This window comes from Sebastes umbrosus, chromosome 11, assembly GCF_015220745.1.
Source record: "Sebastes umbrosus isolate fSebUmb1 chromosome 11, fSebUmb1.pri, whole genome shotgun sequence".
Taxonomy (NCBI): domain Eukaryota; kingdom Metazoa; phylum Chordata; class Actinopteri; order Perciformes; family Sebastidae; genus Sebastes; species Sebastes umbrosus.
In genome coordinates, this window is record NC_051279.1 from 9,961,371 (window position 1) to 9,987,287 (window position 25,917).

Consider the following 25,917-nt stretch of genomic DNA (forward strand, 5'->3'; position numbering starts at 1 on the left):
AATTTGTGCTTCAGTTAAACTTCAGTTTGACTGCATTTTATTTTTACATTACCAGGAATTAGATCTCTTACAGTGAACTCACGTTGATTTAATCCCCATAAAAAGTCTTAGTTGAGATCGTATTTACGGCCATTTCCTGTATTGCAAGTCAACAATAGACCTACAGCAAGACTATCCTGCTGAACCTTGTCTTACTCTGCATGCTGCTGGTGAGGAAACTGGATTGGGGCAGATAAAGATGGCTTAGTGGCGGCCTGCAGTGGTGTTGTATCTATTTGGCAGAGTTCACATGAGATGGATGGTATACATGGTAATTATCAGCCCTCGACACTACGCTAACAGCCGAGTCAAAGACTCCCGCAGGAGAACAGGTGCTGCACTTATCACCAACACCGATCAATCAGGATCGTCCTGTAACTGTGTGTACATACAGTACATGTGTGTGTTTGTAGAGAGAGAGAAAGCATGTGCATTTGTGCATTTCCATGTGTGTTTTTGCTAAATAGAACATAAGTATGTATATTTGTGTTCTTCATACCTTCTTTATTCAGTGCAGAAGATGCAACTCTTGAATGTTTTTGCGTGAGGAGAGGGAAATGTAAAATGTAAGATACCTAGTTCCCTAGCAACCCCCTTATGGTTAGAAAACTGCCCTCTTTTCTGTCTTTGTTTATTGCAAGTGGCAACAGTTTGTTATGTATGCTGTATAATTTGAGCCGCGTTCCACTTTAAAAATCTCTTTTTACTGATGGTCTCTGTTCACAATTATGGGTCTTGGTGGGATATTTACTGACTTAGATGTGTTGTTGTGCAGCCTAAAATGCTTTAAAATTGCTTTCATAATGTTACACCCTGCAGACTGAATATAAAGTTGTTCACACATTATGTGTTTTGCTCTTTGTGTACCTCTTATTCACATGTCTTTTCTCTTTCTTTCTTTTCTCTCTTTCTCTCTCAGATGTGAACTCCCTCAGGGTGAGTGGGTGCGCTGCAATGAGCATATTCAGAAGATGTGCTACTACCCGGTGTTTGGGCTAAAGGAAGGAACTCTGTACCAGTTCAGAGTTCGTGCTGTTAACCAGGCCGGAGTTGGGCGTCCCTCCAAGGCTACAGAGCCCGTCCTCACTGCAGACCCCCTGAAAGACACCAGGACCATGGGTAACACAGTCACATCACCACACCTAGAGAAACACAAAGGGGTGACACATTTAAAGAAACAAACTATTTGGGTCAAACAAACTTCATTTTTTGTGGTATGAAAGCAAAAGCAGACCAACCACAAGCATTTAGTGATTGCAGATATGTAATTTTAGCATGAATTCAAAAGCCGAGCCACTATCAAATCAATATGCTGATCATGAGCTCTCGAGAAATGTATGCAATATCATCTAGTAACCACGTAGTCTTTTCAATCAGAAAAGCTATTAAAAACAGAGACGTGCTGACGAGCTTGTGTCCCACACCGCGCACCAACTCCCTGATAAAAAGTGAGTGAAATAAGAAGCGGCAACACAACTATACCCCTCTACCCCGTAATGTTACATTACAAGATGCCTCTTTTGTCCCATTTTCTAGCTGTTCATAATAATATACAAGGTTCAGTTGTAGTCTGTATTATTAATGCTCACACTCAATTATGTATTTGTGAGCTCATCGGAGAAGATAAATTAAACACATGGTGCAGCATGGCCTGCTGTTAAACCCCAAAATGAACCTGTCAGTCCACATGACTTCATGTTTTCCTTGGTCGGGACCATAGACTGTATATAAGAAACGGACCTAGTCACCGTGTCGTCACCCATTGGTTTGTGAACTATGGTTTTGAAGCCTCAAGTTCAGCATGTTGGCCGTCGCCATGGTGGTCTTTTGCAACCAGAAGTGACACGAGAGGGTGGAGCTAAGTACAGCTGAAAGCTGATTAAGACATTTTTAAGCAACCAAAATGTTACAATTAACTTTCATGAAATGAAAACACAATCTGAAAGGGTTAAAGTTGTAAGACGAAAACACAGACAACTCCCAGACCGGACAACGCCGTGGTAGCGACCTGTCAATCACAAGGTAGCCACGCCCTAAAGCATACCCTGCTTTATGGTTTATTTGAGTCTAAATGGGACCATAATTTACTAAATGAACATCATGCTGCATTGAATAAGACTTGAAACTAGAGATTGAGACCATAAACTCATGTTTACAATGTTTACTGAGGTAATAAATCAAGTGAGAAGTAGGCTCATTTTCTCATAGACTTCTATACAATCAGACTTATTTTTGCAACCAGAGGAGTCGCCCCCTGCTGGCTGTTAGAAAGAATGCAAGTTTAAGTAACTTCAGCATTGGCCTCACTTTTCAGACCCGGAGGTTAACCACTGGTAACAACTAAATTACAGTACACAGAGCTCTACTGATGGGATGAACACCATTCTTAAAAAAGATACTCCTTTGGTGTTTTGACGATAGTTTAGAGCGCTGATCGCTCCAAAACTTTCTGTTGAGTTGGTGGCTGTGAGGTCATAGCACACGATTCACATCATTTTCACACTCATCAAACTATTCAGTGATGCCTGCCTGGTGTCCTGTATTGAAGCATCTGCATTTATTTTGATTCTTCTCTCACTTATTCAGGTTTTTCCTTTAATTTGTCACCCCATTCGCATCTGCTACTACAAAGAGCATCAGCAATGATGTGTTAGCGACTCATTCCTGCTGTTAGTTTACCTCATCTGCCTCAGTTGCTGTGTTTACACCTGAGAAGCTTTCAGCACCACCAGAGAAAACAGATGTGAATCTCATTTTGTAAAGCTCGAAGGTTACTGTGACAGCTTCCTCATAGCATCCTGGAGTGGAACACTTTGTTTCTTAAAAGGTTACTTTTTAAATAATACAGTGGAGGGATGAGAGTGATCGAATCAGATGTAACGTAGATCATTGTGTGCGTGCGACTGTGTGTTAGAGGAAGGACAGATGGGCTCTGGTCAGATGCTGTGGATCATTAACCACAGATGAAGGACAGACAGAAGGTTGACTTGCCTCCAGCCTGCTCTCCATCCTTCCATGTCGCTCTCTCTCTCTCACCTCTTTGTCTCTCTCTCTCTTACCAGTGGCTGCTCCTCTAACATTAACGCTAATAGTGTTATCATGGGCGCCCATATAACTTCATTACCCTGATGTGTCTCCCTCTCTGTCTCCCCCCGTTTCCCAGTGGTCAAAGCAGGCAGAGGGAAGACGATCACCATCACAAAAGATGAACTCGAAGGTGAGAATGCCATGTTTTTATTTCACTGTAGTATAATTTTGTCATAAAAAGATGCCATTTTCACCTGTGATTCCAAATAACATCTATGTTTTACTGGCACACGGGGTTGCCGCCTCCTCGCCTTTTGGCCGCCTCGGGCTCGTGGCTTAATGCATCTTCATATTATATTTAACAACGAGCTGCAGTAATTGTATAGCTGAGGCAATGAGCATTTCCCCCATTTGCAGAAGTGAAAAGAATGAACAGTCCCTGGTGGTGTCCTGGTAAGTGCACATAATGGCTGAATGCCTGCGAAGAGGGCTGATAACCTTGTGCAATGTAACTCAAAGACAGAGATAAAGGGAGAGGAGGAGGAAGATGTGTTTGAGGAGGCGACGAGAAAATAAATGTAGCAAACACAGTGCATCCATACTTCCTTTATCCTATTCCTTAATGGAGCAGAGAGTGTGTAAAGAAAGAGAGAAAGCATGCACATGTGTTTGTGTGCAGCTTTTTCTTTTTATCAAAAGACAGAGAGACAAAGCAACCCTTGCGAGATTTTTCACCTACCGTGACAAACATTTTATTTGAATCTACCAAATACATAACAAGTAGAAAGCATTTAAATATTTACAGAGGTTATGCACATTTTCATAACACCTGTTACAGCTGAGGTGGAGCCAATTTCACCAGCTGCCTGACTCCAGAAAAGTGTAGTTGTTGTTTGTAAACTAGACTACTGCTCAGGCTTGTTTAAAGGCCGACAATAGTGTAGTCACCAAGCATGTGTACACCAGTAGTGTGCACACGTATACACACATACAGTGAGGTCTGAAAATAAAATGACAGTGATAGTTATTTTGATTCTGTACTCCAGCACATTGGATTTGAAATTAAGGACCGACTCCACTCTCGTACCAGTGTGTTAAAGGTGCTAAATGTGAGATTGGGAGCATTTTCTATTGCCTCCGCAAAGGTCTCAACATGGCGATGGCTGAGCCAGCGTCTCAAAGCTAACGTTGCAACCGGAGGAGGGTGATATGCTGCCGTGAAGAAGCCGTCGGTCGGGATGGCGTTATCATATGAGAGCAGTGCAGAGCGGCGGCAGTGAGCTAGCCAGCGGAGCACGCTCCCACACAACATGAACTAAAAGCATGCACGGCCGGCCCAGCGATGTCAACATAGCATGGAGAAGCTCGGATTACAACAAACTGACACGCTGACAGCTGTTGTTGCCTGTTGGGCTTGAGTTTGCCATGTTATGATTTGGGCATTTTTTTAATGCTAAATGCAGTACCTGTGAGGGTTTCTGGACAATATATTTGACTTTGTTTTGTGTTGTTAATTGATTTCCAATAATAAATATATGCATACATTTGCATAAAGCAAGCATATTTGCCCACTCCCATGTTGATAAGAATATTAAATACTTACTAATAAATTCTCCTTTAAGGTACATTTTGAACAGATTCAAAAATGTGCCATTCATTTGTGATTAATCGTGATCAACTATATGGACAATCATGTGATTGACAGCCCTAATAAAAATACAAAATACAACTTTAAATGGTCAAAAAGAAACACTTGTTTTTCGACCTTAAACATCTCTTTGGTTTCTTTAGCTGCATGTTTAGAATCATTGTCCTGCTGTATTGTCCTAAAATAAAAAGGGTCCTACTCTGTCCTACTCTGTTCACCCAATGTGGATGTGAACAACCACCTCACCCTCAAAAGGAAACATCAGCACTTTAACCTCATAGTCATGGTTTCGTTTCAAATCAAATGTGCTTGAGCGCAGAGCTACTACAATGAAATATACTTACAGACTGCACTGTACACACTCTCTCTGACACACACCGGCTTGCTGCTTCTACCAGATCAGCATCTCTCATTTCACGGCTCTCTCTTTGCTCTGGAGTTCCTCTCTGATCCACACCGCAGCTCTGTAACTCTTCAGGGGATACAAACAAAGAGATGAGACTTTTGACTAAATCTGAACACTTGCATCGTCCTTGAGTGACTTGGAGAGTCATTGAAAGTTTGCTGACTCAAGCCATTTGACTGTATGTTATCCGATATACTTATGGAGGTGAAATTTGGGGCAGCCAGGTAAATCTTACACATTGTGAGCCTGTCTGACTCAAATCCACCAGAAAGTGTATTGAATTTCTTGATGCAAATATTTTAACAAAAAGAGCCTAAAAAAAGACTCTGCCAGCACTTTTTGGACTCCACATTCTCATTCACACTGACCTTGTTCTAACTTATTTATTTCGTCCTCCTCCTCCTCCTCCTCCTCCTCCTTTCGCTGCTGTGCAGGTCAGGTCACAGCTCCTTTCCCTCCCACAAACGTCCACGCCTGCGAGGTGAGCGACACCTACGTGGTGCTGAGCTGGACCGAGCCTGAACCCAGAGGCAAGGAGCCGCTCACCTACTGCGTGGAGCGGGTCAGTCCACACATACATAGACATGCAAATGTTCATATTACAATAACTCTGGGGATCTTGGTTGATGACAGTTATCCCCTTACCCCTCACCTAAACATAACCTCTTTCCTCCCAAAGGATAACTTGCAGAGACTTGAAACTGGCTTAAAATAGATCATTAGTTTTTTTTGGTGGAAGTACATTGTTTAATACTAATAAAGTTGTGGACAGCATGGAAGGCATAGACTGTATTATAAGAAGTGGACGTAGTCACTGTGAGTCACCCATTGGTTTGTTGACTGCCGTTTTAAAGCCTCAAATTCGGCATTGTGGCCGTCAGCATCTTGGTTTTTGGCTGTCGCTGTCATGGTTTTTGCAACCAGAAGTAGCGCGAGAGGGTGGAGCTACGTACAGTGTCATTTTCTCATAGATTTCTATAAAGTGCTACAGGAATGAGTCCTAGAATCTGGAAATGAGTTAGCATTTTAGCACTTCCGTTTCACTCGTCTCTAAGTCAATGGGTTTTTAGTTAGATGCCTGAAATAAGGTCTGTGGTTAACACAAGTTTAAGAGATTTTAACGTTTTGTTTTACGATGTAAAGTACGTCAGTAAATATCCTACTCATGAATTTTGAAGCTTTTTTAATGTCTTAAAAAAGGCAGGTACTAACAAGTGGCTAAATGAGACTACAATACGCCATCATGCTAACTCATCCGCCTTTACAGCCGCGTTGTGTATACTCGCTCTCATGCGACCATGGTGTATGTTCGTTTATAGCCTAACGTTAGCTTTTTACTTCTTGTGATTGTATTCACACTTCAAAAATCATAAAATGATGTTCATTTGTGGAGATGTTTTGTTACCTGCCCAAAACCAAACAACAGACAGACACAGTTAGAGACTAGCTAGTGAACATAGTGGAAATATTTCCCTAAAGAGTTGGTATAGAGTAAAACAGAGCTAAAAGGTGAGTGCATATTGAACTTCCATTTGTCAGGTTGTCAGACACATGACTTCAGATGAATGCTAATGTTGCTCTGTATATGCTGGATTAAAGAAATAGGCAACTGTTTGCCCCTAGTAGCCCCTTAAAGAAGTGATGAGCAGGAAAATGCCCTCACTGTGGAGAAAACAAGAAAACACACCTACAAAGAGTTATTCACTATACTAATGAAGTCAGATACAGAGATGCACTCTCTAACACACAAAAACACATATACAAGTATATTCATACACTCACCACCATTGTAATTAGTAATACCTACACATCCGCTGAACACAAGGATCAATTTTCTTGCATCATCAGCTCCTCCAGTTGCTCGCTGGGTTTGGGCAGTCTGGTGCTGGAGCGTGAGCCAAATTAACAGCAGGATCCAGTCCATGGCGCTAATTAAAGAGACAAGAGGAGGAAACACACACAAACACACACACACACACACAAACACTTCTACCACTGTGGTGTCAGTTTAAGTGGGAATTTGTGGACTCATTAAAAGCGAGCAAACCTTGATGTTGCTCTTTTGTGCCCTGCACTTCGGCATTGAGGATTTGATTCTTGCTTGCATACTTTCTAACCGGTGATTTAAAACTACCTAGATCTGAGATCTGATGGTTTAGTTTGGTTTAAAATATTTAATTCTAGTTTTAACTTATTCAGCAGTGTTTTTATGATGCATTCAAGGTAATGTCTATAAAATAAATATTGAGTTTTTCCAAGCTTCATTGTTCAGAAGGATGCCAAAATAACAAATATGTTTTCTTCCAACATATCAAATTGTGGGGGTCTGACCTGTTCATTACAACGATAAAGGGCTCCGGCTCTCCAATATCAACCCAGACACCCAACAGCTTCCAACTCCAATAATCAGAAAACTGCCACAGGAAATAGATTTTTATTGGACTTTTATAAGTTACCGGGGTAATAAAACTGTCAAATCTGTCAAAGGCATCTGAAATTACTAAAGTCTGCTGCTTCACATCCGTTTATATAATGAAGGGAACATTCAAATATCCCTTTCACCCTTGAGCAAGCACTTTATAATCCCTGATCTCTTTAATGTATGCTTTTGTTAGGTTTTCTTCCTCAAACAGGGAGTTAGAGAAGGAAATAATGAGAAGAAGGGAAAAGTAAATGCAGACTATGAAATAGAGAAAGTTAGTACAACATAGCATCGTTAGCTGACGATTAATTGATAAAGATGAAGAAGAGATGTCAAGATGAGTCCACAATTTACCTGCATGTCCATCTGTCTTTTTGGCTATATCTTGGCATATCTTTTTTTTTTCTCCATCTGCACATTTGTTTTTTCTGAATCTGAAAAAGCCTGGAAGTTTCTCTACCTATCACACCAAACTGCCAATCGTTATTCCTCTTTGTCCTTGTTTGCATGTGGTTTGCTCCAAAACTATCGCCAGCTAACTACAGAGTAACTCATTGTATAAAATCTGAATGAATTATGTGGCTTTTTAAAGAGTGTTTGGCAGTCTTGGCAGGTTGAATCCTCCAGCGTATTTGAAGGAGACTGAATAATGAACATGTCCTTGAGATAGATGTAGATGGTGCTTTTGAAATTATCTCTGTGTTTTGTTTTGTTTTATGTTGTACTTGGATCAGTCCCTGGCAGGGCAGAGCAGCTGGGAGCTGGCCAGTCTGGATGTGGAGATAAACTCTCCCAGGTTCCCAGTGTTTGACCTGGCCAAGGGCAAGCAGTACTGCTTCAGAGTGCGCTCCATCAACAAGTACGGTGTCAGTGACCCCTCTGAGCCGAGCGCACCCATCTCCTTGGGAAATCCGCAAGGTGAGAGAAGTGCTGTGTATCGTACTGTAAGAATTCATTACTCTGCCTGTTGTAAAGGTCAATTGGATTTTGTAGGAGTGCACCTACTGGAGTTGTGCACACATAGAGGATCATAACAGGTTAGGTTCACCTGGATCTTCTGGGGATTTATTTACATCCTGTAGGATAAAATGTGTGCTTGTGTTATGATAAAAAAAAAAAGCACAATTATACCTCAAGTTTAAAAAGGAGGAAGGAGATTTGTGTAGTTATAACTATAGATCTATGGTATGTTTGATATATGTTTCATAGCCTGTTTCATATAGTCACTCAATATAGGCTGGACGAAGAATCAATAATACTGCATTATTGATTCTTGAAAAAATATTCCTTTACGAGACAAATCCCTGTACTCAAAATTTTACTGAAGTACAAGTGCAGAAGTATTATCAGTAAAATGTGCTTAAAGTATTGAAAGTAAAATGACTCATAATACAGCATGCCCCTTTGCAGCCAGCTTTTAGAGTGTTACATTATTATATATTAGATTATAATTATTGATTTGTTAATATGTTGTATGTTAACATTTCAATGTTGTAGCTGTTTAGGTGGAGCTATTTCTAACTATTTTAAATACTGATGGGTAGTTTTAATAATAACAACGCATCATGTGGATCATATGTTATGTATGTTAAAGATGAGTCTGCAAAGTAGCTGGTAACGATAGATAATGTAGGGTGTTTAAAGAGCAATATTTAGTGGAATAGAAGTACAAAGTAGCAAAAAATGGAAAACCTTAAAGTTGTACTTGAGTAAATCATTTAGTCACTTTCCACACAGGTTACATTTCTGTGCATTTCTTGATGTGACTTACTTATATTCGAAAGAGGACCTATTATGCTTTTGTGATTTTTCCCTTTCCTTTAGTGTGTTATATAGTTTTTTTGGTGTGCATGTAAAAGTTACAAAGCCCAAAGTCTACGCCAAAGGGAGTTACTCTCCCCAAAAGAAACACTGCTCCTGAACTGCCTGAAACGCCTTGCTTGAAGTCCTGCCTTTTCTTCCGTAACGAAGTGATGTCACCAAGTAACACATTTGCATAACACCTGCCTGGCGGGTAGTTTGGCACGCCCTTAAACAAAGCTAGTTAGAGCGGAGCTGGAGTGGAATCTGAAGAGTTTGGTTGAGTTGACCAATCACAACAGAATGGGCCAGCTGACCAATCAGAGCTCAAATAGAGCGTTTCAGACGGAGGGTGAAAAGAGGTGCTGCAGCACAGCCGGTATGAGAAAAGTAAAGCGTTTTTTTAACATTAGAGCATGTAAACATGTTCTAGTAGAAACCCGAAATACAAGTATGCACCTGAAAATTATCTTAATAGGTCCTCTTTAAAGTTTGGTGTGAATTTTCTGAAATCAAACGAAAAGTTTTCGAGATATCTTCTTATTTAATTTCCATTTAATGATTTGAGTTAAACTTTTCCCTGATGGCATTTTCATCTGATTCCCATCAGCGGTGCCAGAACCACCTCACTCTGTCATGGCCATGAGAGACACGGACACCTCGGTGCTGCTCCAGTGGAAGGAGCCTGAAGACACAGACGCCATCGAGGGCTACTACCTGTACTACAGTGAGAGTGGCAAACAAGACTGGAAAACCATCAACAACAAGCCTGTTACCAAAACCAGGTAATAGGGGCCGATTAGTTAAAACATTATCTGCAGGTACAATAATACCACTAAATATCTCTATTAATACAGCCAGGTAATTACACTGAGTTAAAGATGCCGTGGTTGACCATGATCTAACTCATATTCACTCTGTCTGAACTTCGTCTCATCTCCTCAGATTTACAGTCCACGGCCTCAAGAACCGAGGGGAATATGTGTTCAGGGTGAAGTCTGTGAGCCGAGCAGGAAACAGCAGCTATTCAGACGAGTCTGCCCCCATCCTCGTCAAAGCAGCCATTTGTAAGTGCATCCCGCGAGCCGAGTCCCAAAATAGTGGAAACAAAACTTTCTTTCAGGACACAACTTGAGCATTTTCTGATGCTTTAACTAATCAAGCAACTCTTGCAGAGGTTTCTTTTAAAGCAGGTAATATCAAAATGTATATTTCAGTGTTGAATCAGTGCATTTTTGTTAAAGGTTTTGTAAAGATTTGTTACCCAACACTGACACAGTAGATCAATAAATGCTTTACGGTACATCAGAGACATTTTCTGAGCGATTGAACTTCTGAACTATCAGTCTTTGACTCGATCTTAAAGTATTTTCACAACAACTTTCCAAACAGATGTATTCTATGTGTGCAGTTTTCTTTCATGACCTCAGGAGCCTTGTCAGAGAATGCATGTGTATTCTCCGAAGTTGAAAAATGTGTAAGCATCATAGAATACTTTTAGCGTTCGCCTTTCATCACAGTTTGTCCTCCACAAGACAGATGCATTTTTTCAAAAACATCCTTTCATCAAGTTGGACAAAGAAAAAAAGTATGCGTGGGCAAGAAGAGCTTATAATGTTGTACCATGTCAATGCCACTGGTATTGTATTCAACTGACATTGTGCTCCTTTCTTCCACATGTGTGTAGCCTGAATGCTTTCTCTCATTGTGGCTGGTTCATACTGTATCGGTGTGGAGACGCACCTGTTGACCCTTGTTACTTCCTGTGCTGCAGTCTCAGATGATGCGCTCTCTATAGCCTGCAGTAAAGAACAACGATGACTCATTTTTCTTGCCACTCACTCACCAGAATATTTCTCACATTTACTCTGCCACTCAGCCATTACCTGAGGATAAATGGCCGCAGTCCAATCCTTTTGTGAGGAATACATTTTTATCAAATAGAATATGAGATGAATATTCCTTTCCTTCTCATTCAGCAATGGGCCCAGAGTTATGAATTTGCAACCCTAGACTGGAGTTGTAGTCGGCCAGGGAGTTATTGGCATTTCTCGGTCTATTTAGCAAGAATAGGTGCCTGCTGAGATTCCCTCCTCTGTCACCTATCATTTTAATTCCCTCTGCTTGCTCCAGCTGTTCCCTCGGCTCCCTCTGCCATCGCCCTGCTGCTGTGCACCGGATCAGAGATGGTGCTGGGCTGGAGGGCCCCCGCGCGTAAAGGGGGAGCCCCTGTGCGTGAATACTATCTGGACCAGAGGGAAAACGGCTTGGAAACGTGGAGAGAGGTCAACGTCAAGCCTGTCAAAGAGAGGCAGTTGAAGGTCAGTAATGCTCTCGTGCAATTATGGTGGAGTGTGAGTCAGTCTCCCTCTTTGATCCAGACTGAAATGAATAAACAACTATTGGATGGATTGCCATGAAACTTTGTACAGACATTCATGGTGCCCAGAGGATGAATTTATGACCAAATACCTGCAAAGCTAATGACATCCCCATCATCCTCAGCTATACTTTCTATTTTGTGCTAATTAGCAAATGTTACCAATGTCTAAGATTGCGAACCATAGACTGTAAAAAAGACGTAGTCACTGTGAGATCACTTATTTAGCAATGAATTGGTTTGTGAATTGCCGTTTTGAATCCTTGAGTTCAGCATTTTGGCCGTCACCATCTTGGTTTTTTGCAACCAGAAGTGACACGAGAGGGTGGAGGTATAAGTAGGCTACAACCGAACGCTGAATAACCATTTTTAGGCAACCAAAATGTTCCAATTAACTTTGATGAACTGAAAACAAAAGGGTTAAAGTTATACGACAAAAACACGGACAACTCCTAGACCGGACAATGCTGTGGTAGCAACCTGTCAATCACAAGGTAGCCATGCCCTAAAGCATACCCTGCTTTATGGTCTATTTGACTCTAAATGGGACCATAATTTACTAAATGAATATCATGTTGTATTGAAGAAGACTTGAAACTAGCGATTGAGACCATAAACTCATGTTTACAATGTTTAATGAGGTAATAAATCAAGTGAGAAGTAGGGTCATTTTCTCATAGACTTCTATACAATCAGACTTCTTTTTGCAATCAGAGGCGTCGCCCCCTGCTGGCTATTAGAAAGAATGCAAGTTTACTGCACTTCCACATTGGCTTCACTTCTCAGACCCAGAGGTTTTTTTAATATAATTATACTGGTACAAGTTACCTCTCCATTTAGCAGTGAATTCAAAATAATGGAAATATTGGCTAAAGCTCCCTCATCCACAGTGTGTCACTAGGCAACAAGCAGTGTCCATGGAGACCTGGAGCAAAGTTAAATCTTTAACCTGTCTCAGGGAGATTACAGGTGCTCCGTAATTAGACATTGTGCAAATATGTGGTTGTTTTTAGCTCCTAGGGAAAAACAAAGACAAAGCCAATTAGAAAGAAAAATTACTGTATACGACGATCAGCCCTACACGTTGTGAAGAGCAGAGTCTTGAGGACTGGAGAACCCTTTCTCAGAAGGAACCCTCTGATGAGAACATGCAGCTCCCCCTTTTGGGGTAAATGAGCAATTTCAACAACCTTAAAAAGTGCTTCTCCACTTCCCACATTAGCTGTTTTATGCTGTTATTTGTATATTTGTAAGTTGCTGAATGCAAATTAGATCAATATTTGAATATTGATTCTTTTAAAGGTTGGAGTTGTGCAGAAAATGGCAAATGAAAGCTTCCACAACTTTAGCTGTCAGGATGTTACTGATCCTGCTTCATTAGAACAAAAACAGATGTGAACCTCAAACCACAAACTTTTTAGAACTATACAGATCATTTAGTTATGTCAAAGTACCAATACAACACTGTATTCCTTCATTTCATTTACTTCCTTCATTTAAAATCCTACTTATCAGCAAAATGTACTTAATGACTGAATGACTTATTTCTAAGAAACTTATGAGCTCATCTCTGTAAACAGTATTAGTCGACTCAGAATTTCTTTGGTCGAGGACAGCCCTATTAATATTAATTCATCGATCCATTTTACTGTTGTATTTGGTCAGAGTGGATGTAATTAAGTTTTGTCCAGTGGTTGTCAATCTAAGGGTTGGTTCCCTCTGAAGCATCACAAAATCAGAGGTTTCATGAGATCACTCACGTGGAACAAGAGAAGAAAAAACAAAGTTCTGCTTCACAACTTTCTATTCACTTTTTGTAAACACTTTTATCTGTGAAATATTGGATAATTTGACCTCTTTGAGCCTCAAACATTTTTTTTTAAATCAAACTGTATAAGACATTTTGGTGGAGCTGCTAACAATTCATAGACATCTGGAACATAACAAAGAGCCCAACTACAAGCCAAAAATGTTGGGAACCACTGTTTTATTTCACAAGATATTCACATTGTTTAATATAAAATCTTAATCTGCAATGTTACTACTAACTATTGCTGTCAGATAAATGTAATGGAGTAAAAAGTACAACATTTCCCTGTGAAATGTAGTACATTAGAAGTAAAAGAAGCATTAAATGGACAAGTAAAGTCAAAATTGTACTTAAGAACAGTACTTCTGTAAATGCACTTACACTCCATCACTGCCAAAAGGAAATATAAATGGGGTATCAGGATTGTTTTATTGTGAGTTTGTCATGATTTATGGTTTCACTCTCCCAACAACCAAATCTGATGATGTTTCCCGAACAAAGTTCCCACTAGAAGATGAAAAACATCTGTGAAATTAATCAAATGCAGCCTGTTCGCCATCTAGTGGAGGAAAGCTGTACTTTGCTCCACTGTATTTTGGTTTACAACCTTTGCGTTCCTCGGGGTTGACTGTATATTGATCTGATAAGAAGGTTGTCATTCTATCTAAATGTGGTTAGAGAAGGATCTATAGATAATGAAGGAGGTGGTATAGGTGGGGGGGGGGATTGATTTTCAGATAGCGATTGCCATTACTTTGAAATAAGCTCCCTCTGGTTGTGTCAATTAGTTGCCGGGAGAGAGCCGAGAGCAGCAGCACAAGTTCACAACTGTTCACTGAGGCGATAAGGGCCTTAAAGTCTAAGTGGCTGTGAATAGGAAGATCAATGAACAGATCAATAAGGCTGAATCCTTCTCCTCCCAAAGCCAAAGTGTCTCGGGGGCTCAGCAAAAAATGCTGTTGCAGCAGCAGCAGCAGAGCTAATACCTTGTAAAAGGTCTGCTGGAGTGTGGAGTGGTGTAACTGTACAACCGGGGAAGTATTGCTCTTGTACGGTGTGCCAACTGATCCGTGTTTTCCTTAAAAACACTGTGAGGCATTTCGATTTATATGAAGGAATGAAGTTTTTTATGCTACAAAAAAAGTCCCAAAAAAATAAAGAAAGCCAATTAAAGTCAGATATTTATTGTATACAGCAAAATTAATAAATATCAGATAAAACATGTACTGTATTATACTGGAGAAATCAGAATAAATACAAATTAGATGGTGCCTCTGGACTTCTCTTCCAGGCTTTTGAGTTAACAAACTTAAACATCCAAATTAAATAACCATTCCATGTTTGATCATCGGTACACTGACGTGTTTCAGAGTTTTGTTGAGGGAAAATTGATCACACAATCTGTTTTCCCCCTTAATAGACCTACTTTTGAATCTACCGACCTCATTGGCCAGAGAAAGAAAACCAGTTCTCAAATGTGCAGCTAAACATCTTTGGCTTGAGTGAGATGTGAGATAACACATGTGGTTTCGACAACATATTTTCAAACCATTTGTCTTCTTTTAATAAAATTAAAAGTACGTTTATAAACTGTAATCTGCATGTCTTCAGCCTGACTGGTGGACACTAAACCATCATTTCAGTTAATCAGTTTTTCTGTGCCTGCTGTAAATCCACAGGTTTGCAACCTGACTAGTGGACACTTCTACCAATTCCGTGTGTTTGCTGCCAACATTGCCGGCGTCGGGAAACCCTCTGAGGCCAGCGACGCTTTCCTGTGTGAGAAGTGGACGATGCCAGAGCCAGGTGAGGAGGAAATGTCACTTCCCTTTCAGATCAGTTCATACAGAAAGTGGAAAAGACATCTCTAGTGCACACCCAAAGGTGTGACAGACAGGTGCATCGGAGGGCATCACAACTTGAATAAAAGTTCTTACTGATGGTGTGATTATTTAAATATCACCTCCAAACATGTTTAAGATGCTCCGCTTCGAATAGTAATTTGTGTCTTTTGAGGTTTTTCCCCAAAAACTTAGAAAATGACATCCATGCCTCATTAAAAAAATCTAGAATCTATGAAAATGCAAATATTTGTCATTTCATAAGTCAAACTACTGGACACAAGATGTTTCCTTCTCCACTGTAGGTGCACTGAAGGTTTCAGTTTTTCACATCACACTTGTGCGAGTTGCATATTTGACCAGCATTAGCTTCCAAACGTGCTTCTACAGGCACGTGTTGAACTGAGATTTAAGGTGAGCACAGAAAGAAACTTTCCTCCTTCAGCAGATGAATGTGAAAACAGCCTTCTAGTGTCAAACTCTGCACATATCGTCTTTCTGCACAGTGAAGGTCAAACATCCAAGTGAAGCGACAATAAGGTGTAAATAAGATTTAAGCTTTCAAAAAATGAATCATTTCCAAATTATTTAAGAGCATTGAGAATGTAAAACTCTGCGATTACCATCCTGAGCTGCGGTTTCTTCTAAAGGCTTTTTGTTCACAGAACTAAAAGTTTATTGACCTCGGCTCGGGAAGGGAGATTGGATAGATAAAAAGACCATCCATCAACTGGAGGAGCCATTACCGCTCACTAACATTTTCTCTTGAATTCAAAATAACACCATTAAAAGTGCATACAGTCATCTCACAACAAAGCAGATAAAAACTGTCTATTTGCATATTGTGCCATTAAAGTGCAAAAAAGGGGCAGAGGTCAGCAGTGAAGTGCATAATACAGTGGTTGGAATAAAAGCTGAAATGATAGCCACGAGTTAGAGGTCGTTTGTGGAATTCATTATGAGTTGTATGACTTTAATTTTGCCCTGGCTGGAGGCTCTCTGTCTGTGCTGCTGAAGGGCCTTTGAGCAAGACACCGAATCCACAATCAGCTGCTCTGAAAGGTGGCGAACAAAAACAGATTCCCCCCTTCAGGAGTCAGGAAAAGAGTCACATGAACAAATATAAACACAGTTTAACCAGTATTTCTGGTTACGGTTACACTTAAATCAATCTAGCACTTAAAGGAACAGTGTGTAACATTTAAGGGGGATCTATTGGCAGAAATGGAATATAATATTAATAAGAATGTTTTCTTTTAGAGTATAAATACCTGAAAATCACAATCGTTACGTTTTCGTTACCTTAGAATGAGCCAGACTGAACGGACAAACCAAACACTGGCTCTAAAGAGGGATATTCACGTTTTCACGTTTTCACGTTTTCGTGTCGGCCACCGTAGTTCTCCGACACGCTTGGCACACAGGAGAAATTTCATTTGGTTGCAGTCTGCAACATCACCACTAGATACCGCCAGAAATAATGATGAAATATTATTTCTTACATATTAATGGTAGTATAGCAAAAAAAAATGAAATATTAAAAAATAAAATTCCTATGTCATTTTGAGAGCATAGGAGAAATGCGTTAGCGCTAGAGGTGCGTTACATTGGACACAACACACTTGTCCTCACCCTGAAAAAATGTCAATACAGGGTCCCTCCATGCTGTATTGTTGATGCTTGCAGTATACTTAAAGTCTTGTTTAGTTTGATATTAATGATAGTTTTTTGCATCTTTACAATAAGGAACTCTGTCCTCACCTCCCTTATCTTTGATAGATGTTTTATTCAATTGTCTTTATAGGAGAATATTAACTGTAGATTAAAATATAGATTACATGAAGAAAAAAATATTCAAGGAGGTGGAGGTATTTTTGTTTATTATTACAAACCCACTGTATGGGTGTACACTCCCAGACTCACCCACAGTCAGTCCAGTGTATGTGGTGGTTCAGCAGATGTGGCCTCGCTCCCGTCAGCTTCTTGTGACATTAATATTGAAAATGGAGAGCGGCTCTCTCACACATGCCACTTTTAAAGCGCAGCTCATTAATCTTGGCAAATGGGCTTTCCTCTGTGCCGTTAATAATTTAAAAGTGACCGAAAATCATTAAGAAAATTAACTATCGAGTGGCGGCATGGAGTCAGTGGGGGTAGATTAAGGAAAGTCACTGTACTCATTTTGACTTTACTGTTATTCCTGATTTCTTTTGTTATGACTTTCCAAGAAGTTGTGTTTGGTTGGTCACTGAGAGAATATATTTACTTGGGTTTTCTTGTAGTTTATTTCAATGCAAAATTTAATTTTTTTGGCCTTAAACACTTGCTCCTCTCTCTCAGGTCCCCCCTATGACGCGGAGGTCAGGGAGGTGAGAAACGACTCTCTGGTCCTGCTGTGGGCGGCTCCGTTGTACGAAGGACGGGGCCCCGTCACTGGCTATGTGCTGGAAATCAGCAAGGGCGACCAATCAGACAACTGGACTGCTTTGAATGAAGAGCCGATCTCTGACACACATTACAAGGTGAGCAAAGCGGTAAAAATGTTTACAAGCTTCAGTTAAAGATAACAGAAATGTATAATTAGAATTTGTCCATTATCTGATTGCACTGTTCCTGTGGTGCATACAGTATGAGAGTATTTAATTACAATAAGTGCCAGTAAAATTATTATTACTGCTCCAGTATTTCATTCCTCTGTGTTTCTGTGGGTCCAAAATGTTTAAATAATCATGATAAATTATCACAATGATGGGTAAATATTTGATGTGTTCCTTATGACGTGCAGGTGTCAGGCCTTGAGGAGGGTCAGACCTACCGGCTCCGTGTGTCGGCTGTCAATGAAGCTGGAGCGGGATGTCCTTCGCTTCCTACTGAGCCAGTCACAGCTCAGACACGACCAGGTCAGCCAGCATTGCTCCAGAAATACAAATATTGCAATAAAAAAAATCACCTCCAAAGTTTGTTGGAGATTCTGGACCTATAAGATATATGGTAATAGGAAAAAGCCTCCACACACTCAAGTTATTTAGTGAGACAAGCATTCAGGGACCTTCTGTAAGAATCCTGGACATACAAATGAAACATGACAAGTGCCTTTAAAGGATTATTAAACGCTTATTAGCTGCAGACTAGCCGCAGGTCCTGAGTCTATTAACTCCAATTGGTGAAGTGAACATGAACACAGATTATGACCGATTCTTTCGCCCCATAGTCACCAAAGTAAACATTTAACCCATTTTTCACAAGCCACAAATCTTCTGCACATTCAGACACCAAAATTGCATTTTTTAAGACAGACAAATCAGGGGAAAATTAACTTTGTTCGTAACCTTTTTCTGTCTCAGCAACACACTCTCGCGAGATCTGGCAACTAACGTTTTTTTTGGTGATATCGATCTTTTCATCTCTCTGCAAGAAGGCGAATTGCCAAAAATGTCAAACTATTCCTTTAAATGCAGCTACTTTTTATGCCCACCCGGACATTGGGAACATTGGTTTAATCCAGTGGTGATATTGCAAAAAGACATTACATCATACAATGTTTTAACCTAAATGCAATAGGCCTATTGGAACATACGTTGTTAAACAATATGTGAATATGGGACTTTTCAGTACACGCATGGATTGCAATTAATTGCTACAAAATGCTAAAAGAAGAAATCCATCAGAAATAAAAATGAGAGCAGATTCAGGATAAAAAATAAGTGAAAGTATGAAGTACAGGGAGGTATGCAGTATGTGCAGGTATGTGTAGGGGATATATATATTTAATTCTTGTAGCATTTTCTAACACTGTGGGATTTCTCCATCTCCTTTATAACGTTATGGATTTTGCTGATGGGGTCTGCAGCACAAACTGAAAAAGTATGAGCCGTACCAACCGACTCTTTCATCCTCAGGCTCCAAAGACATTGAGATTGGAGTGGACGACGATGGTTTCATATTTCTGGGCTACGAGGCCGATGAGACGGACGACGAGAGCAAGTTTCTGTGGAACAAAGACTATGTAGAGCCCATCGATCCCGAGAGAGCTCAGGCGGAAAACACGAAGAGCGGGTATGGGTTGTTCATGTGCAACATGGACTGTACAAGTAAAGACACTTGTCTGAATTCCAAAAAAAATCTGTGGCAGCCTGCAGGAACAAGAGGTGATACCGATTTAATTTGCTGTGTAAAGCGACATTTTTTGGAGTATTTCTCCCTGGGATTCCCACTAAAGGCCAGTCTCTTTTAATTATCCCTTCTCTTAGCTTGAGGGAAGCCTGGCTGCACACTGTTCCACTCATTGATATCATGTAAAACAATATTTAAATTTTAGCTGGCTGAAAGGCATTGGGATAACACTATTGGGACAGAAAGCCCTGTGAAGTCTGACGGCTGATAAACAAGAAGCCCAAGGTGCTCTCTAAATACATCCGTCTGTTTTTCAATCCCAGGACGGTCCTCACCTTCACAGACGCCTCCGAGGACGATCTGGGTCTCTACACAGTTGAGATGAGCGACAACCCAGACCTGTCGTCCAGCTACGACTTCACTGCTGAAGGTAAACTAAAACAGAGTTGAAGGTTAGGAAACTGTCGATTCACAACTTCACCTCAGGCACAAGAACACAGTTCAACATCAGTTGTCTCTTGTGTTATTGAAAAAGCTGACGGCAGCATGAATAGCAGGAGTTTTAATTTTAAGGGTTATCAAGCTTTTCTCTCAAGCAGATAATTATGCACCTCACAACCACTTCCACAAGGTCACCCGTCCAACTAAGCGTATGTTCTCAATCAACTTTCAGCTTGATAACTGAGCCGTGCGAGCCATTGTTCTTTGACAATATGTAGGTATTAAAGAAAGTTCAAAGTTTAATTAACCTTCAGCTACTGTTTTACTTCTTTGCAGACCTTGAAAGACTCAAAGAACTCAGCTGGCAAGTCAGAAATCCATGTATGTACCAAACACATTGCACTGTATCATGAATAAAGATATTAAGTATTCTACATTGATTAAATGATGATCTAATGTTTATGGGCAGTGATAGCTCTGAAGTCGGGATGGCATGTGGAGGTCTCTGAGGAAGGTGACGTACATCTCTGGCTTCAGACTGAGAGTCTGAGTGACGATGCTGAGCTCCGTCTCATCTTCAACGACAAAGAAATCACCAGCGATCCGGTAAGAAGCGCTGCGCAGGTCATCCTGTGATACTGCAGCTCAGAAAGTACGAACATGACACTAACTTCTAACCAGGGTTAGATGGTTTGAAAAAACCTTCATACTGTAAGGTATTTGGGATAAAATTATTCACCAGGCACATGTTATGCTTTTATATTCTGGAAAGGATACACATTTTTAATGATTTACAAATGGTGTCCTTTAAATAACTGTTTGGAGCCCAAAGAGGTAAACATTTCCAACATTTCTAAAAGAAAAACAAAGATTGGAGAATAGTCAAAAAAATACATACAGATTTGTTTCACAGGACTTCGTTTTTTTTTTATCTTTCTTACCTGATTAATCTTGACCCCCTGTGCGACGCTCTGGAGGGGCTCTGACCCCCATATTGGGAACCACTGGACTAAACCTTGTATAAAGTACTTCAATCAGCTACAACACTAAAAATCTACTTGGATCTGATTGCTTTTTGGGTTGAAATGAAAAGGCAATTCAGTCTGATTATCAGGCTAAAACTTTCCCTTTTTGAAAGTCACAATATCTAATACGGGACATAAAATGTAGTTCTAAAGTTCCTCTATTTAGTGTTGAAAAAGTAGGAAAATCACAGCTGTCATGCAAGGTTTATATAACATTAGTGTGTAGGTGCATGCAGCTGCGATTATGACGAGTCACTGTGAATCGAAAACAGCAATTAGTGTTCTGATAAACATCCTGGAAGGCGGCAAATTGAGGCTGCCAACAAAGCTGAAGAGCAGGTGTGCAAGGCGGCAGTAAGGTCTGGGAACTGGGCTAATTTCACAAAGTCAGGAGGACAGAAAGATCAACTGAGGTGGAGAAGGAGCCAACATCTGTTACATCTGTCAGTTTTGGTTTGGTGCCAACAAAAAGTAAAGGCGGAATGAATAGACAATTTGGACAGCTTTCTTTATTTTTCAGGATAATATATCATTACCTACTGTACTTTTGGGTCTCTAACAGTGGTTGAAGTGGCTCTCTGAAATCAAAAACTGTAGACATGTAAGGCATGATATGTAAAATATATTACGACATATTTATAATAAACATATGTCCCCTCTTTTAGTGTATTTCCCATGGCATCATTTGCACAAGTCATTTGTATACTTATCCTTAAAGCTGAGGTTGGCAGTTTTGGCATCATTGGGCAAAAAAGTGGAAAAAAACTAGACTTCCACACCTCCCCTTGGCTCTGTTTTCAGGCTTTAGAAAATGTTCCTATTGGCTGTTCTCAACACATTCTCATCCCAGCTTTGTCAGACCCCTCTGTGTCACTTTTTTGTTGCATGTAAACATGTGCTTTATGCAGGGGAATTCAACAAAAACACTTGCTTAGGTTTAGGCAACAAAACCACTATAGTTAGGTTTAGGAAAAAATATCATGGTTGGGCTTAAAACTACTACGTTTGTACAGTGAAAATGCAACTGGACGTTGTGAACATGGGACACAAACGAACAGCCGATTGTAACGTGAAAGTGAAACTTAACGCACGGGACACCAACGGTGGTCTCCTGGATGAAAGCTTTGTGTTGTTGGACCCATCCACCTCCCCTCCCACCCTGTGTGTCTCCTTTGCTCTTTAAACTACGTCACCACAGCACTTTCTCTGAGTGTTTAGTGTTACCGCAGATGGGTTTACATTGTAGTTAATGGAAAGCCTGGTGCGTCTCACACTGAAGCTTAAGGGTGCCTTGTGCGACAGTATCAACGGCCATGACAATTGCAGGTCGTCTACCAATCGGAAGGTCGGGGGTTCGATCCCCGGCTGCTCCAGTCACATGTCGATGTGTCCTTGAGCAAGACGCTTAACCCCAAATTGCTCGGGAAGGCATAGCCATCGGTGTGTGAATGAGTATTTAGATTAGATCCTGATGGGCAAAGTTGGCACCCTCCATTTACCATTTATTTGACGCCCTGGGAATGAGAATGGGATGGTCATCTCAAAGGGCTTTACAGGCCCACCAGTTTACAGAGAAAACAGGACGGTAATTCTCATAGAATTGCTGCAATATAACAGCATCGGGATCACGATCAGGATGATGTTTGATATGAATGACTAGTACTAGACAGGTTACTGTATGAAGTGTGTGATCGTCTGGTGGGAGGAGTTTAGGACAGAGAAGAGAGAGGAGAGCTGCAGGATGAGGGCTGCACAGGAAGTGTAGAAGTCTAGTTTTCTCTCAGACCACTTGAATAACAATATGCTGAGAGGTTATTATGGAATATATTGCCTAACCCAGCTTTAATATGTGTTTCACATATCTCAAAAATGACCTCCAAATTCATTTACTTTCATAAAACAGCTCAGTGAAAGCCGTAGCTTTTTGCAACACAACCAATTTCCATAAACATTCTTACCATGTTATTGACAAGATAATGTAATGCTATAGCAAGGACGAATGTGGAAAATAGCGACGCAGTGATTTCGCCTGCCATTTTAAAGTGCAATTGGAACTCAGATGACCTAAAATAAAACAGCATAATCATCAAGGAACACTAACTGAATGTGAACAAACCTCCTCAGCACTCGTATGTGTTATGACACCACGTTAAAAATAATCAGCTCTGCCGTCAAGGTTATTGAACCGTGCACTGATGTGTCCACAGAGGGGAAAAGCAAATACGACACACAGTGCATTTATTGTGCTTTCACAACTCTGTCAGATGCATTTTATGTGTCTGTGTTTGCTCGTATATGTGCGAGGCGGGCGACTGCTTTATATTCAGCAGCTTCCATTCACCGCCTCTATTGCATTTTCATTTACGCCATTATTTCTCAATATCAGAGCTCCATCTGAACAGTACTGATTACACGTTATTTCTAAATGATCACAGCTGAGGTTTGCGAATTCAAAAGCCATTTGGCTCATTAGGGCCTTCAGGCTTGCCATACATCACAAATCACATCCAGCACTGAGGCCTATCAACATGCAAGGCGTACACTTATCTCCATGGACATAAAAGTCAGGAAAATGAGCTCAAAGGCTGCTTCCTGTTTGTTTGTATTTCTGTGTGTGTGTTAGAAAAAAGGAGTGCATTTTGTCTTTTCAGACCCTTTTCATGCTGTGAGTCACACTATATTCTCTCTGTATGACTAACCATCTATACAGTAGAGTATGTATAGTAGAGACTTCCTACCTGCCATCTGGGATCGTCTGTCTGCACACAAGCTGATGTGTACTGTATGTGTGGCAACGCTTATTTGCTCTTCTGCAGCACCGTAAGATCAACTTCGACAAGGCCAAAGGTCTGGTGGAGATCCTGTTTGACCAGCTCTCTCCGGAGGACGAGGGCTCGTACACGGCTCAGCTGAAGGACGGCCGCGCCAAGAACCAGTTCACTTTGGTCTTTGTGGATCAAAGTAAGTCATTTATTCAGGTGCCACTAAGTTGTTATATTGTTTTTTTGTTATATATCATAATGAAACACGAGCACAAATGTTGAGGAACAATAGAACAGCACAGGCATCAATGTAAATCAGCTGAATTTACACGGACACAGTGATGAAATGTTATCTTTACTTCCTGAAAGTGACATATTTTCCTTTCAAACAGGGTGTTTGTGTAGCTAGTGTAGCTACTACTGATGTCATGTCCTCTGTATTTTGTTCAGGGAATTTGTTAGCAGGTTTAACTACATCCTGCAATCAATTAACTAACTCTACAACTTAGAGTCAAACTATTACAATTTGAGTACAGTTAGTTTACTTGCTTATTTTCGCTCAATTACTACATGCTTATGGAGTCATGATTATGTAATTTGATCCTATATACACTCAGTAATGAAGCCAAGATCAGGTGGCAACCTCCAGTTCTGAAAGTGAAGTTAATGCTGAAGTGCCTTAAACCTGTATTCTTTCTAATAGCCAGCAGGGGGCGACTCCTCTGGTTGCAAAAAGAAGTCTGATTGTATAGAAGTCTATGAGAAAATGAGCCTACTTCTCACTTGATTTATTACCTCAGTAAACATTGTAAACATGAGTTTATGGTCTCAATCACTAGTTTCAAGTCTTCTTCAATACAGCATGATGTTCATTTAGTAAATTATGGTCCCATTTAGAGTCAAATAGACCATAAAGCAGGGGATGCTTTAGGGCGTGGCTACCTTGTGATTGACACAAGAGGGGCGTGTTAATATTGACTCTTCTCGTGAACACGGTAAACATGACCCCATTTGAAGGCACCATATGTCACGGTGACTACACACTACACAGTCTATGGTCAATAATATTGCTGTTTGACATAACTTCAGACTACACCAAATATATAATAAAAGGTCTGTCCTAACCCATTTATTAATTTCTGACTCTGGGGAAAGTTAGCAAAAGAGTAAAATTCCCCCAAACTACTGTATCGCTGAACTATCTCTTAACTATCTCTTAACCAAATCACACATATTTAGGCTATTCTATGTGATCTTCTTTTGATAACTAATGTAATATTTTTTCACTTCCATTCACTGAGCCTCCCCTGAGGCCCCCTGGAGAGGCCCGCCTCCCGCTTTGAAAACTTCTGCTTAAGGACATATAAATAAATAATTCAGACCACATTTTTATTCCTGGCAGAGTGGAGAAGCATTTTGAACGTTTAGCTCTTCATGTTGGGAAATAAAATGTACAAAAAACACAATAATAAAAGCTTTTTTTAGTGTCTATTTTTTAAATGCAAGTTCCAGCCCTGGGAGAGACATGTTTGGCTCATTATTTTAGAAAAATGTGGAAGATATTAAATAAATAATTGAAAAAAACAATCCAATATCTTGGTGAAAATAGCTTTAAAAATACTATTTGCATTGCAAATACTCTGTTGTAAAACCATGTGTTTTTTTAAAAGCTTACTTACTAGAGGGAGCAGCTCATTTGCATTTTCTCTCTGCTGTTTTCATCAGAGGAGGACCTTGACTACTGTGAACTGTGGTGGTCGGTGGTTTCTTGCAGAATATTAGTTAAAACAGAAAATAATTAGCCAAACTCAGAACAAGTAATTTTGTATCTTTTTTTTCATGCAATTATTTTTATTTTTGTTTACTTCTACTATCTATTTTTCACAACTTTCACTCAAAATCACCCACACATGCACCCCTTCTATGATTAGCTCTGCAGTTTAATATGAAGTTGAGATTATTTTGGAGATAAGAACCTTTTTGGAGCAACAGGTTATCATCACTTCTCCCCATATGACCTGTGTGATTCTACTGTTTTGTACTCAGCCTGATATTGTTTGTGTCTCTGACAGAGTTTCGTGACACGCTGGCCCTGGCTGATAAAAACCGACGTGAACATCTGAGAAAGTCTGGTGAGAACATCAGTAACAAATACTCTATATTAATACAATTACATCTAATAGTAGCTTGTTGATGATCTTTG

General features: G+C 40.3%; 1 protein-coding gene across 1 annotated transcript in view; it reads left to right on the forward strand.

The window, feature by feature from the left end:
- myom3 (myomesin 3) overlaps positions 1 to 25,917 on the forward strand; it is a 66,386-nt gene that overhangs the window by 31,907 nt on the left and 8,562 nt on the right. Inside the window, exons 12-27 of the mRNA XM_037785620.1 lie at positions 959 to 1,158; positions 3,203 to 3,256; positions 5,555 to 5,682; positions 8,277 to 8,460; positions 9,953 to 10,127; positions 10,288 to 10,409; positions 11,476 to 11,663; positions 15,212 to 15,338; positions 17,714 to 17,895; positions 18,159 to 18,273; positions 19,273 to 19,429; positions 19,810 to 19,916; positions 20,264 to 20,308; positions 20,397 to 20,533; positions 23,769 to 23,913; positions 25,787 to 25,846. Of these exons, the coding sequence (XP_037641548.1) occupies positions 959 to 1,158; positions 3,203 to 3,256; positions 5,555 to 5,682; positions 8,277 to 8,460; positions 9,953 to 10,127; positions 10,288 to 10,409; positions 11,476 to 11,663; positions 15,212 to 15,338; positions 17,714 to 17,895; positions 18,159 to 18,273; positions 19,273 to 19,429; positions 19,810 to 19,916; positions 20,264 to 20,308; positions 20,397 to 20,533; positions 23,769 to 23,913; positions 25,787 to 25,846 (2,126 nt within the window). The remainder of the gene's footprint in view (positions 1 to 958; positions 1,159 to 3,202; positions 3,257 to 5,554; positions 5,683 to 8,276; positions 8,461 to 9,952; positions 10,128 to 10,287; positions 10,410 to 11,475; positions 11,664 to 15,211; positions 15,339 to 17,713; positions 17,896 to 18,158; positions 18,274 to 19,272; positions 19,430 to 19,809; positions 19,917 to 20,263; positions 20,309 to 20,396; positions 20,534 to 23,768; positions 23,914 to 25,786; positions 25,847 to 25,917) is intronic.